Genomic DNA, 14,980 nt, shown 5'->3' on the forward strand with positions numbered 1-14,980 from the left:
GGAACATTAATAAAACCTTACATCTGGTTCATAAGTCTCATGGGGCTTTGAACAGAATTATTCTTAGAGTAGTGGATGATCTATAAATATTTGCTTTTTTACTTTTAGGTAAATTCTAAAGGAATTACACCTTAATTCTAGGTTATGATTGTAATATAAGTTCTATGTTTTGAGCTTACCAGGCTAACTGTAATCATGTGCAGTTATAGATAAAACATAAACATAAAATCATTTATAGATAAAACAATAAAAAATTTAAATGTAATCAGTCTAAAAGACAAAATAAACTTATTTGTATAACAGAAATGCAAATTGATAACTAGTGATGAAAAACATGGGCCTACTGAACTCCAGGTATGAAGTAGCTAGAGGTGATTGGGCATCCAGTTTCTGAGGTGTATTAGGAAGTATAAGTGTCACATGGAAGTCAGAGGACCAGAACTAGGCTCACTGGTTAAAAGTAGGAATTGGAAATGAGGCTCCCCTGCTCCTGAAAGGAAGTTCGTGTAAAAGGTAATACCAACTGTTCCCTAAAGCTGTAGTTAATATAAAACTACTTATCTAGAGATATGGGAGGACACAAGCACAGCCTTAAGACCAATATTTAAGCCAAACTGCAATGACTTAGTACCCGAATCTCCAGTAACCAATAACATCTGGAGTTCATAATCACCAATATAAAACCTGGTTTTTGACGAGGTCCCTGTGGGCACTGGTGAAGACCAAAAGTCATGACACAGGGTGAGATAAATGGAGGGAGGGAGGAAGGGAGAAAGGGAGAGGGAAAATTCTCACTCAAGATCTGCAAACTAAAATTCCAAAGCACAATTCAGAAAAGAAAAAAGCCAAACCTAGAAAGCATCCAACAAAACCAACAATCAGAAGATGGATTTGCTCCCAGATGAAATGAAAGTAGTAAATTAATTTTTTAAAGACTTATTTAAAAATAAGTATGTTTAGGATTCTCCAAAAGATAAACAATAAAAACCATTTTAAAAGAATAAGAAATTATGATAAATTAGCAGAAATAAGAATAGACAAATATAAGAACTAATTAGACATTTTAGAATTGAAGTTATGGAAATTAAATCAGTAGATAGAAAGAACCCTAACATAGACATGGTTGAAGAGGGAATTGGTGAAGTAGAAAACTGTTCTAAAGAGTTCACCCAGAATACAGAATATAGAGAGACATACAATACTAAAAACTATATAATTATATAGTTAAAAGACATAAAAAATAAGGATTGAGGAACTTCAGTATACATCTAATGGGAATTGTAGAACAAGAAGCCATAAGAATGACTAAGAAGCAGTAACCAAAAACCTAATGTCTGAGAAGTTTCCAGAATTGAAAACTTGGGTCCTTAGATTAAAAGTACACTCTACATACTAAGCAGGAGAAATAAAAATCAATCACAATGAGAAACATTCAGTGCAACTATAAAGTGAAAAGAATAAAGAAAAATTTAAAAGCTACTGGAGAGAGGAAGTAAATCTCCAAAAGATTATCAATTAGACTTCAAAATAGAAACAATAGGAACTAGAAGACAATAAACTAATGTTTATCATTCAAGATTGAGGGCAAAATAAAGACATTTTCAGGCAAAGACTAAAATAATTTATCTCTGGCATACCTTATTTGTAAGAATTTTTAAAGGGCATCCTTTAGCAAGAAGAAAAGGGAACCCAAAGGTAAGCATAGGGTATACTTTTTGACAAAACTAAAGATAAAAATAATTATTTTTGCAAAGGTTATTTTGAATTTCTGGAAAATAATAAGGAATATAGGTAGCTATATAGTGTGCTAGGAGTATTTTCTTATTAAAAAAGATGGAGGTGCTGATCACTTTAACTGTAATTTTTTTCTAATAAAATCAAGTATATTTTTAAATGTATGTATTTATTGAGTACCTACTATGTGCAGGCACTGGTCTAGACTCTGGGGATAAAACAGTGGGGAAAATAATCTCTTCATGGAGTGTATATTTTAGTGGTAGTAAACTGTATACTGCTTAAAAGAGGCAGTATAACCCAAAGGGACAGACTTGAAAGAAATTCATTGGTAAATAGGAAAAGATACACCTGGAAAATATGTTGCTGTGATGAAGCGAAAAGCTGATGTGGCAATAGTAATGTCAGATAAAATACAGTTTAAGGTGAAGAGTATTAACAAGCAAAATGAGCATCTAGAGCATTATTGAATTAACATAATACCTAACATAGGCTTGAAAGTGAAAACTGACAGGATTAGAAGGAAAACTGATGAGTCCACAGTAATGTGAGAGATTTTGGCATACCTCTGTTAAGGCAGATAGGTAGGGGCACCTGGGTGTCTCAGTCTGTTAAGCGTCTGCCCTCGGCTCAGGTCATGATCCTAGGGTCCTGGGATTGAGCCCCGCACTGGGCTATCTGCTTAGTGAGAAGTGCTTTTCCTTCTCCTTCTCCATCTGCCCCTCCTCGTTCTGCTCATTCTCTGTCTCTCTCAAGTAAATAAATAAAATCTTTAAAAAAAAACCAGGTAAACAAAATTAATTGAGAATATAGAAAATTTGCATGACAGAACCAATAAAGTTGATCTAATACATATAGAAGATTTTGTACCCAACAGAGAGTATGTGCTATTTTAAAGTACACAAGGAATACTTATATAGACAGTGTCTTAAATCAAAAGGAAGTCTCCAAAATTTAAGGTAACCAGAATAATATAGACCACATTCTTTGACCACAATAATTAAACTTGAAACCGACAATAAAAAGCAATTTTTAAAAACTCCTCTGTCTAGAAACTAGAAAATGTACTTATAAATAACTCATAGGTTAAAGAGGAAGCTTGAAAATAGCCAGCAGAGTAAAACGAAGTGATAGAAGGAAGGGCTATAAAAGATGAGAACAGAAATTAATAAAATGGGGGGAAAGAGTAATACTTTCCTACTTTTATATTGTAATAACCAATGAGAGGACTAACAGAATTGGCCAAGAAGAATATAGATATTATTTGAGCCTCTATTCTTATTCATGGCTTATTTTGTACATTAATAATCTTTTTCTTTAGAAGATACCATTGTGAGCTAATAAGAAAAATACAGGACTCAAAACATAAAATAGAAACTTAGTGTCAAATTTTCAGGAGTGTGTATCTTTTCCATATAACAAGAAAATTAACTATAGAACTGTATAAATGAAAATACCAAGTTTGTAGAATTACTTTACTATTGTTTATTTAAAAGATTTATAATGGCCTTTGATAGAAAGTTCTTTTTATATATTTAAGATATTTTTCTTTCCCTTCTTGTAGGTTACTCAAATGAGTCGTCCAGACCTGATTCTCTTTCTGATGAAATACCTGATGGCTCTCATAGTTGGTATTCCCTCCATTTTTTGGGTTGGAAGCAAAAAGACATGCTTTGAATGGGCCAGTTTTTTTCATGGTCATAGGAAAAAAGAGTAAGTTGAAATTATCACAATGTTCATAAACCTCACATTCACATAAAATTTTTGTATTGCTTATGTGAAAACACTTTGGATTTGGAGGATGTGTTTCAACGTGATTGTAACCTCGGCTGCTACCAGTTGTGATTAGCACAGTAGCATGTATTAATTAAAAGCTAAAAGTTGATTCTGAGAAGATAGCCAAGTGGAACCAGGCTTAAGGTCTATACCTTACTAGTTGAGAATATTTGAGGGAAAGCTGATCTTATTTTTAAAAGTTTAAATTATAATTTTCTTAAAATTAAAAACAAATTAATGCTCATATTATTACTTGATCTTCTTGATATTCCTGTGAAGGCTGTTATATATTATTTCTGTGTTAACAGATGAGAAAACTGAGCAGAGAGAGATTAAATGCTTTGGCCAAAATCACACAGGTACTAGGTTAGACTTCCCTTTCCAATTGCCCATTGTTCTTCCAAGTATACCAGAAATTATATAAAGAGATAACATGTTATTCCATTATGATAAAGTACACATTAAAGCCAAAATAGAAGAATGATATTAAATGCATTATAAAATGATAATGAAATGCATTAAAGAAATTATTGTAATTCATAGTTGGCCACACTGCATATTAGAGTGTCATGGTAAAATACAAGACTTGCCAAAGCAATCTCTTGAGGGCATATTTATGGAATCTTTAATCATAAAGCAAACAAAAACAAGACCCTGCAATATTCATAAAGGAGCAAATGATTTCAAAATTTTTACTCAGTTTAAATCTTATGTAGACACTATACCTGAATTCCCTCAAATTCTAAGTTATTGGCGTCTATATGCTTATGATTTTACTTAAACTAAGGTCCATGGAAAATGGGTTTTGGAAGATAGCCTATAAAACTCTTAAGGTTGTATTTAAAATCTTGTGCCTTATATAGGTTAATGTACTTTTCCCATACAACTTAAAATGCCTCATTAACAAAACCTGTATTTTCTAAATTACCAGTAATTAACCATTTCTGTTACACAGATTAGACTGAGACAAAATAATCCCAATTTTAAAATATATATTTCTTACTACTGTATCTAAGTCTGCTACTAGGGATATCAAATGATGCATTTCTCCTTTAAGTAAAGGTTTCATTGAGCACAGAAGAAAAGAAGGGGATAAGAGTTGTTCAGCAACAACAAAAATGTATTTCCTGGGCATTCATTTTTTAAGGAAGTCTTTATAGAATGCTTACTATGTGCCATGAACTAACGTTGTGATACCAGGGATGCAGTAGCAAACAAATGGGCCAAGTCCCTGCTTTCATGGAATATCCGTCCTTGTGGGATTTACTGTGATTTATCTGTGTATTCTTTGAAATTTTTACATATATTTTAATCACAGTAAAAGATAATACTGAGGAAAGGGCTTGTATTAAACATTCCTGGTCATCTCTGGACCATACACAAACAATTCTATAATAGTGTTATATTAGAAATTCTAGATAGAACTAAACCCAAGCTACTCTTATAGGGCATCATCCTAGTTATTTGGGGGATCCTGATTGGGCCAGAATCCTTTTGAAACTGGTTAGAACTCCCAAGACCCTTCTATTTGGTTTTCTGTGATCATGCATCCCTACCTAACAAAGTCATTGTGATCCGACAAGCCAGGACTGTGCCCTGGGCTGGAGTGGGAGCTCCTTATTCTAGAGCTCAAGAGTGTGAGCATCCCATAGCTATTTCTAGCATTTGTCTGCTTTAGCCTTTGAAAAATAACTATAAAATAATTGTAGTAACGGTTACCAATTAATTGAGCACATTTAATACTCCAAGCATTGTTCTGAGCATTTTATATATATTAAACCATTTAATCCTTCAAACAGCCTTGTAAGAGAGATCATCATTTTACAGATAAGGAAACTGAGGCATGGAATCAGGGTTTCATAGTGATTGCTAGAATTGAGATTCAGACCCAAGCAGTCTGACTCTAGACTCTCGTCTTTGCTTATTATGTACTGTGCTACCAAAGAGACTAGTTTCTAAAATCGTGCTAATCAAATTAGTGTTTTCCCCCTAAGTGAAGCCACATTTAAGATTGTGCTTATACTAGTAATTCTGACACTGATTGAAATATTTTTAGAAATCTTCTTTTGGAATTATCCAAATCATATCACTTAATTTCTCTGTTTTCTTATCTGTAAAGTGAGGGGACAAACCTTTACCATTTGAAGGTGGATTAAATTTTTGGCATGACCAGAAGTCAGTTTGAACCAAGTTTTAAAAATAAGTTCAGAAAATAAAGTCAGCAATCAAGGCTGACTTGGGATGTATGAATCTATGATTAGGGCCATTGATGACAGAGAAACATATACTGTTTGGGTTTTTGTTTTGTTTTTTTAACTGTTTTGACTTGTTCATTCTTCTGTCCAGTTTTTGACACTTTGAGGAGATATATATATACACGCACACATATACATACACATATGTTATATATACATAAATATATAATATTATAAACATTATATTTTGTCATTACATTTGGCTTTTAAGCCATTTTTTAAGAGTGAGCGCAAGAGTGGGGGGGAGGGGCAGAGGGAGAGGAAGAGAGAGAATCTCAAGCAGGCTCCACACCCAGTGTAGGTAGAGCCCAATGTGGGGCTGGATTTCACAGCTCTGAGATCACGAGTCAAAATCAAGAGTCGAACACTTAACCGACCGAGCCACCCTGGCGCTTCTAAGCCATTTAAACTTAAGTTTGATCCCTGACTCTTGGTTTTGTTGTGTGACTTTGGAAAGTTCTTTAATCCTTTAGAACCTCAGTTTTTTCATCTATGAAACAGAGATCACAGTATTTATTCTTAATAGATATCTATTCACAATAGATACATAATATCCTCTTAGAGATACCCTCTTAGGACATTGATCTCCATAATAAAAACATTATAAGAAGGATCAAAGGAGAGTTTATGTAAAATACCTGGCACAATGTGGGTACTCAACAAGTATTAGCCTTCCTTTAGCCCTTCTACCTCACCACTAAAAATAGTAGCAGTAACAACAATCCTTTTGTAATCTGAAAATTTAGAATATATGCACTTTCTCAGTGTATAATCCAATCTATATATGTTGGAGCTTTATTTTTTCATGAAATTATTTATCTGATTTTAACTTTAACCTCTGATTCTCATAGTAATTTATATAAACCGAGACTCTGATCTTTGTAACTATTTAACTGGCTCTTTTATCAATTTAATTACTGCTTTGTTCATTATCATAAACATCTATCTGCTTTTAACCTTAGCAGTTAAAAACTTTTGTTCTTGACAATAATTCATCTCCTTAAGTTTTTTTCCTTAAGCCTTTAAGATGTCTGGTAATTAATTTTATGTTTGCTTAAATTAATTTTTAATACATTTTGTTCTAATTATGACCACTCATGTTTATTCTAGCACTGAACAACTGTTTCACCATTAAACCAGATTGTAGCCTTTAAACAACTGTTCTTACAAGTTGAAAAATATATCTGTTGGGGCACCTGGGTAGCTCAGTCAGTTGGGTGTCCGACTCTTGATTTCAACTTCAGTCATGATCTCAGGGTCGTGGGATGGAGCCCCGCATTGGGCTCCACACACTCACTGGGAGTCTGCTTGAGATTCTCTCTCTCTGTCTCTGCCCCTCCCTCTGAATGTGTGTGTGTGTGTGCACGTGCGCTATCTCTAAAATAAATAAATCTTTAAAAAATACATATATATATATCCATATATATATATCTGTGCTACAGTGAGGCCTCCAATACATCCATAAACCATGCAAGAAAAAATTTCTCAACTGTAATATCTTTGTAATATTTCAGTGTACTTGAGAATCATAAATTTCTTTAATTGAAAGGGACTTTTTAGAAATGATGAAATTGTATAGCCTCATCTTATAGATGAGGAAAATGAAGGAAAGGGGATAATGACTTGCTTAAGATCATGTATTTATTGAACTAAAATCCAGACTTCCTTATTCTAATACAGGCTTCTTCCCGTCATACCACTTTAGAGTACAGTTTGACACGATCTTTGTTCAATTCTTTCCTCTGTCAACAGTGTTACCTTATATCTCTCCTAAAGACATTATTTGGAGAGCAATTAATTTTAAGAATAATGTCAGTGTGTCACATTTATTGGTCTATAGGGATGTTAGTCTGTATCTTAAACTTAGTATTTGTTTTCTAGGATAGTGAATGAGAGCCGACAGGTACTACAGGAACCTGATTTTGCTCAGTCTCTTCTGAGGGATCCAAATACTCCTATTATAAGAAAATCAAGAGGAACTTCCACTCAAGGAACATCCACACATGCTTCTTCAACTCAGCTTGCTATGGTGGATGATCAGAGAAGCAAAGCAGGGAGTGTCCACAGCAAAGTAAGCAGCTACCACGGCAGTCTCCACAGATCCCGTGATGGCAGGTGAGTTTCACTGGTAGCTTAGCTTATTTCATGTGTTGAATTAGAGTCACACAGCTTAAGAAGGAAGAGTAGCCAATTCTGAAATAGAAGTTGGACATTATTTGTATTTTAAAAAATGTTTTTAATTGAAGTATAATTAACATACAGTGTTATATTACTTTCAGATATTCAATATAATTATTCAACAATTCTATACATTACTCAGTGCTCATCATAAAAAGTATACTAATCTCCTTTATCTGTTTCACCCATTCCCCCACCCACCTCCGCTCTGACAACCACCAGTTTGTTCTCTGTATTTAGGAGTCTTTTGTCTGTTTGTTTGTCTCTCTTTTTTCTTTCATTGTTCATTTATTTTGCTGCTTAAATTCTACATGTGAATGAAATCATATGGTATTTGTCTTTTTCTGTCTGATTTATTTCATTTAGCATTTTACCTTCTAAGTTTATCCATATTGTCACCAATGGCAAAATCTCATTCTTTTTATGGCTGAGTAATTTTCTATTTTTTATATATACCCCCATCTTCTTTATCCATTCATGTATGGTTGGACACTTGGGTTGCTTCCATATCTTAACTATTGTAAGTAATGCTGCAGTAAACATAGGCGTGCATATATCTTTTCAAACTAGTATTTTTTTTTTCTGTGAGTAAATACCCAGTAGTGGAATTACTGGACCGTATGGTAATTCTGTTTTTAATTTTTTGAGGAACCTCCATACTGTTTTCCACAGAGGCTGCACCTGTTTGCATTCCTACCAATAATGCACTAGGGTTCCTTTTTCTCCACATCTTCACCAACATGTGTTATTTCTTGTCTGTTTTATTTTAACCATTCTGACACGTATATAGTGATATCTCATTGTGGTGTTGATTTGTACTTCCCTGATGATTAGTGATATTGAGCATCTGTTCATGTGTCTGTTGTATATCTTCTGTATATAGATATCTGTATATCTTCTTTGGAAAAATGTCTAATCAGTTGCTCTGCTCATCTTTTAATTGGATTATTTGTTTTTCTAGTGTTAAACTGTATAAGTTCTTTCTATATTTTGGATATTAACCCCTTATTGAATATATCATTAGCAAATATCTTCTCCCATTCAGTAGGTTGCCTTGTTTGTTGACAGTTTCCTTCACTGTGCAAAAGCCTTTTATTTTAGTGTAATCTCAGTAGTTTAATTTTGCTTTTGTTTCCCTTGCCTGAGGAGACATATCTAAAAAAATGTTTCTGTGGCTGATGTCAGAGAGATTACTGTCTATGTTCAAAGGCATTCAAATTGGTACTGAAGAAGTAAAACTTTCACTATTTGCAGATGACATGATACTATATATAGAAAACCCAAAAGACTCCACCAGAAAACTATTAGAGCTGATAAATAAATTCAGTAAAGTCACAGGATACAAAATTAATATACAGAAATCTGTTCCATTTCTGTACACTAGTAATGAAGCAGCAGAAAAAGAAATTTAGGAAACAATCTCATTTACATCTGCACCAAAAATAATAAATACCTAAGAATAAACTTAACCAAAGAGGCAAAAGACCTATACTCCAAAAACTATAGAATATTGATGAGATAAATTGAAGATGAACAACAAATGGAAAGATAGTCTATGCTTAAGGATTGGAAGAACCAGTATTGCTAAAATGTCCATACTACCCAAAACAATCTACAGATTTAATGCAATCTCTGTCAAAATACCAATAGCAGTTTTCACAGAACTAGAACAAATAATCCTAAAATTTATATGGAACTACAAAAGACCCTGAATAGCCAAAGCAATCTTGAGAAAGAAGAACAAAGTTGGAGGTATCACAAGCCCAGGTTTCAAGATACACTACAAAGCTGTACTAATCAAAACAAGATGGTGTTAGCACAAAAATAGACACATAAATCAATGGAACAGAATAGAGAGTCCAAAAATAAACCCACACACAATATGGTCAATTAATCAACGACAAAGGAGGCAAGAATATACAGTGGGTAAAAGACTGTCTCTTCAACAAATGGTGTTGAGAAAACTGGACAATAACATGCAAAAGAATGAAACCAGGCCACTTTCTTGCACCATACACAAAAATAAATTCAAAATGGATTAAAGACCTAAATGTGAGACCCAAAACCATAAAACTCCTAGAAGAAGTTGGACACAATTAAGCTTTTTGAACTTTGCTAGGTATAGTTGCCCTGGATTATGGTCAGACTTAAAGCCAGTCAGAGGAGTTTAGAGGTTTAGACCTGACGCAATAAGCAAATATGGAGGTATCGAAGGGTATTGAGCAGGAAGAAGGCCAGCATGAAAGTGGATATGTTAGTAAGATTAATTTAGCAAACAATTATAGAATACATACTATGTCAAGCACTGTGCTAGGCTCTGGGAATAAGATGATTTAGGCATGATCTGTGTTCTTAACAAACTCAAGAAAGAGAATATAGTCCGTATTAGTGTTGTAGTTAAAAACATAGGGTCTGGAATGAAAATCCTCAGTTTCTTCATCTGTAAAATGGAAATGGGAATATCTGCTCCTTTAGGAATGTTGTAAAGGGGCTCCTGGGTGGCTCAGTCGGTTAAGCGTCTGCTTTCGGCTCATGTCATGATCTCGGGGTCCTGGGATCGAGCCCCATGTTGGGCTTACTGCTCAGCAGGGAGTCTGCTTCTCTCTCTCCCTCTCCCTCTGCCCTTACCCCTGCTCATGGTCATTCTCTCGCACTCTCTCTCTCTCAAATAAATAAATAAAATCTTAAAAAAAGAAAAAAGGAATGTTGTAAAGAATAAAAGATAATATGTGTAATTACTTCAGTGCTTATCTCAGTAAGTACCTGATATCAACTTCTATTTTTATTATAATTGAATAAGTAAAGTAAAATAAAAGTATCATTGTAGAGTCTATTTTAGGTTTTGTGGATCATATGGTCTCTGTTGTAACCATTCTTCTCTGCCATTGTAGCCTGAAAACAGCCATAAATATGTAAAGTCAGAATGGGAATGGCTTTTCCAATTAAACTTTATTTATTTACCTATCAGTTAAACTTTATAAAAATAGGAAGGGGCCAGAGTTGGCCAGTGAGCCAGAGTTTGCCAACCCCTGTTTTGTAGGAGCAGTAGTAGCATGGAGGAGGGAGTGAATCTGGTCCGAGACAGGGTCAGAGAGAGCTTCACAGAGAATGTTTGAGAAGGCTGGATGTGTTTTCTTGTTAAATTTGATGATGGAGACACTAGAATTAGAAACTTCTTAGGAGCTTTGCAATAATTCAGTTGAGAGTTGATGAAGGCTTATCAGGTAGGAGAGTAGTGTCAGGGGGAGAGAGAAAGAGCTGATTTGAAAGATATGTACAAAGAAGAAACGATAGTTGGTTATAGATTAATAATAGCTGGATAGAAGGAACGTGCCAAAGTTTTTTCATTTGGTTGGTTTGGGGCGTTTTTGTTTTTAAGATTTCTAGTTTGGGAAACTAAAAGAATGAAAATTCTAATGCCTGAAATGGAAAGTATTCTATGCTTACTTTGAAAGATCTGTTTCAACAACTGTCTTATATTCTTCCAGTCTCATTCTAGCCTTTCTCTCTGTCATCTCTGTCCTCTGAGTATAGGATATGATTTCTGTACTTGCTCTTTTTAAATCTTCTGGTTTTTTCTCTCAAATTGCTTTCTTTTGCCTTCTAACTTGGTCAGCTATCTGTGTTTTTAAAAAAGCAGTCTTTCTTTGTGATATTTTCTCTTTCATCCATTTCTTTTTTCTTTTCTTGCAGATTTTTGAAATGAATATGTTGAATATTTTCTTTCTACCTATTCCATCCTTCATTTCGTATATATCTAGTCTTTTTTTTTCTTCTTATCCACCTAAACTGTACTTTCTTTTTTTTTTTTTAAAGATTTTATTTATTTGAGAGAGAGAATGAGAGACAGAGAGCACAAGAGGGAAGAGGGCAGAGGGAGAAGCAGACCCCCCGCTGAGCAGGGAGCCCGATGTGGGACTCGATCCCGGGACTCCAGGATCATGACCTGAGCCGAAGGCAGTCGCTTAACCAACTGAGCCACCCAGACGCCCTAAACTGTACTTTCTAACATCACCAATGACCTGTTTTTTAACGACATTCAAAGATCCTTTCATTTTTTGGCCTTTTCCCTTCCATTCAACACTCCTATGTGAGAAGTGCTCTTCTAAGTGTTAGGGACACAAAGTGGAAGACAAAAGAGTAGACAGTTGTAATACACTTTAATGGGTATAATAAAATCATATACAAAATGCTTTGAGATCCCAGAGAAGAAAACCATTTAATTTATTATTGAAAGTCATAGAAAACTCCACAAGCAGGATTTCTACTTTGAATAGGATGCAGAGGAGGCAGTTGAAATTAAAGACAAGGAAACAGCATATGTGGAAGCAAGGAGGACAAACAGGCAGTTAGGTACCAGAGGATAGCTAGAGCATAGTATATATGCTTGAGCAAATGAAACATGCTGAGGAGTTTGGATTTTCTTCCTGACAGCAATAAGAAACTATTAAAGGACTTGAGGCCTTGAGGTAATAAAATCAGATTTGTTTTAGAAAGATCACTTTGGCAACAGTGTAGGAGAGAAGATTGTAAGTAATCCCAGTTGGGAAGTTTCTGCAGTAATTTATGGGTCCTATCTTAAGATATCCATAAGGAGGGAGGGGATCTGAGAGTCTTTTAGAATATGTTTTGTCAACACCACCCTCTATGAACTAACTCTCAGCATTATTTGACATTTGACAGTATTAGCCTCATCCTTTTCAATAAGGAAGAACAATTATAATACACCTTTGCATGTGGCATTCTGTGTATAGTTATATAGAAGAAAGGTGAGGTGAGGTATAATTTCTGCATTGTAGGAGCATGATCTTTTTTTTTTTTTTTTTTAAGATGTCACCCATTTATTTGACAAAGAGAGAGCAGAAGCAGAATGAGCAGCACGGGGAGAGGGAGAAGTAGGCTCCCTGCCTATCATGGAGCCCAATGTGGGGCTCGATCCCAGAACCCCAGGATCATGACCTGAGCCAAAGGCAGATGCTCAACCAGCTGAGCCACCCAGGCGCCCCTAGGAGCATAATCTTATAGGGAAGATAAGACATATTTACCTAAGAGCCAATTACATAATAGTGCAAGTCAGCATATAATTAAAACAGTGAGTGTTAGAGATGATTGATGTTATAGAACTTTATAAGGGAAAGATCAGATTGGCCTATGAAAATATCTTAGAGGAAATATATAGGGTAAATGAATGGTAATAAAAGATAAATTCATACTGAGTAGAGAATTTCTGAAGGCAATGAAATATAGAGTATTTCAGCCTCTGTAATCTGAATGGAACTAGAGTTTAGATAAGAAAGTTTATAATCACTAATATAAGGTAATTGATAATTAAAATTATGAGATGGAATTATTTGAAACATAATAAAAGAACAGACCAATAATGAGTCCTTGGTTTAAATACTTACAGTAATAATAACATAGGAAGAATAGCCAGAATGTGATTCAAAGAAAGTGCTTATTGACATATGAAGGAATATATAAAAGTATAGTGTTATGAAAACCAGAGGAGAAATTATGACTTCCTATAATGGCCTTTCCTACCTCTCTGTTTAATCAAAATTATACCCATCCTTTAAGGCCTACTTAATTCCCGTATCCATGGCAGTTAATTGCTTTTTAATCATTTTTGGGGGTATGACCTATTTTCCATACAGCTGTCTTTTCTCAGCTAAGTTTGTAACTTCTGGAGAATGAGAACTAGGTGACAGACATCTCTGTGTTTCCCCATAATATGTAGCATAGTGCTAGGCATATATCTTTATCTGTATATCTGTCTGTATTGTCTGTCTGTCTAGCTATCAAGAGATAAATCTTTTGAATAACTAATGACTTTAGAAATAATGTGGGTTTTTAAAAAAAAAAAAAAAGAAAAGAAATAATATGGGTATTTAGGGGTGCCTGGCTGGCCCAGTCGATAGAGCATGCAACTCTTGATCTTGGATTTGTGAGTTGGAGCCCCACGTTGGGTGTAGGGATTACTTAAAAAAAAGAAGAAAAGAAAAGAAACGGGGGCATTTCCCAGGAATTCAGGGCCCAGAACTAAAATGACAGTCTACTAACAGTGTTCTGTGTGGTACATGAATACTCCTATTTTAAGGCCCTCTGCCATAGCCAGAACGTAAGAGCAGATCTGAAAGATTCTGAGACCATGTTGAACATAAAAGTCTAAATAGGGGTTTTCATAATTCCAGAAACCATCTCATGGAAATTTCTTTCTTATCTGTCAGTTTTTAAGTTTATATGTTAACACTATCTTTTGGCCATTGTTTTCTCATCATCTAATGGTATCTGATTATGAGATCTCACACACACACACACACACACATGCACACACACACCCTTGCTTCTCAATATTCACTCTAGTCCAGACTCCTTGATGGGTAATTTTTTTTTTTTTTTTGGGTTTGGGATTTTATTCCATTTCAAAAAACTTCCTAGCTAAATGATCAAATCATGTCTCCATCTAAAATAAGAGGACAGGATGAGATTTATGTTTCTCTTTACATGTTTTTTTAATATCCAAGAGAGAACAAAGATGCTGAACAAACCAAAATGACAAAAGGAAATAACATATAAAATATTATATAACAATAAATAACAATTTTTAAAATTATTTAAAAAACAATAACATTATTAAATAACAATAAAATATTAATTAGTCAAGTATCAATCACAGAATATGATAGACAATATTTACACACTCCCTAGAAGGAATGAAAAGAGAACTTCTTGGGTATATTATTTCACAAGGCAAATGTCTTCATCTGACCTAATATTTATCTTAATATCTTCCCTTTGCATTTTGAGGCCTTAATTATAGATACGCCATTGTAGGAATGCACCAACTCTGGTTAGCAGTAAATAAAGCTGGAATTACAAGATTTGAAAATGTTAAGTTCTAGTTCATCAGTAGAGCTGGCCTCCATTGAAGAACGATTCCAAATTTGATGTCCAAGAAAACATTGTCAACCTGGCTTATTTATTTTTTAATAGGAGGGTAGGTTTTTAAAATATATATTTACGGTGCATAACATAAT

The 14,980-nt window shown here is 34.4% G+C and overlaps 1 protein-coding gene across 1 annotated transcript in view; it reads left to right on the plus strand.

Annotated features, from left to right (window-relative positions):
- FZD3 (frizzled class receptor 3) overlaps window positions 1-14,980 on the plus strand; it is an 89,505-nt gene that overhangs the window by 64,263 nt on the left and 10,262 nt on the right. Inside the window, exons 4-5 of the mRNA XM_021698867.2 lie at window positions 3,299-3,447; window positions 7,647-7,880. Of these exons, the coding sequence (XP_021554542.1) occupies window positions 3,299-3,447; window positions 7,647-7,880 (383 nt within the window). The remainder of the gene's footprint in view (window positions 1-3,298; window positions 3,448-7,646; window positions 7,881-14,980) is intronic.

Source organism: Neomonachus schauinslandi, chromosome 2 (assembly GCF_002201575.2).
Source record: "Neomonachus schauinslandi chromosome 2, ASM220157v2, whole genome shotgun sequence".
NCBI lineage: Eukaryota > Metazoa > Chordata > Mammalia > Carnivora > Phocidae > Neomonachus > Neomonachus schauinslandi.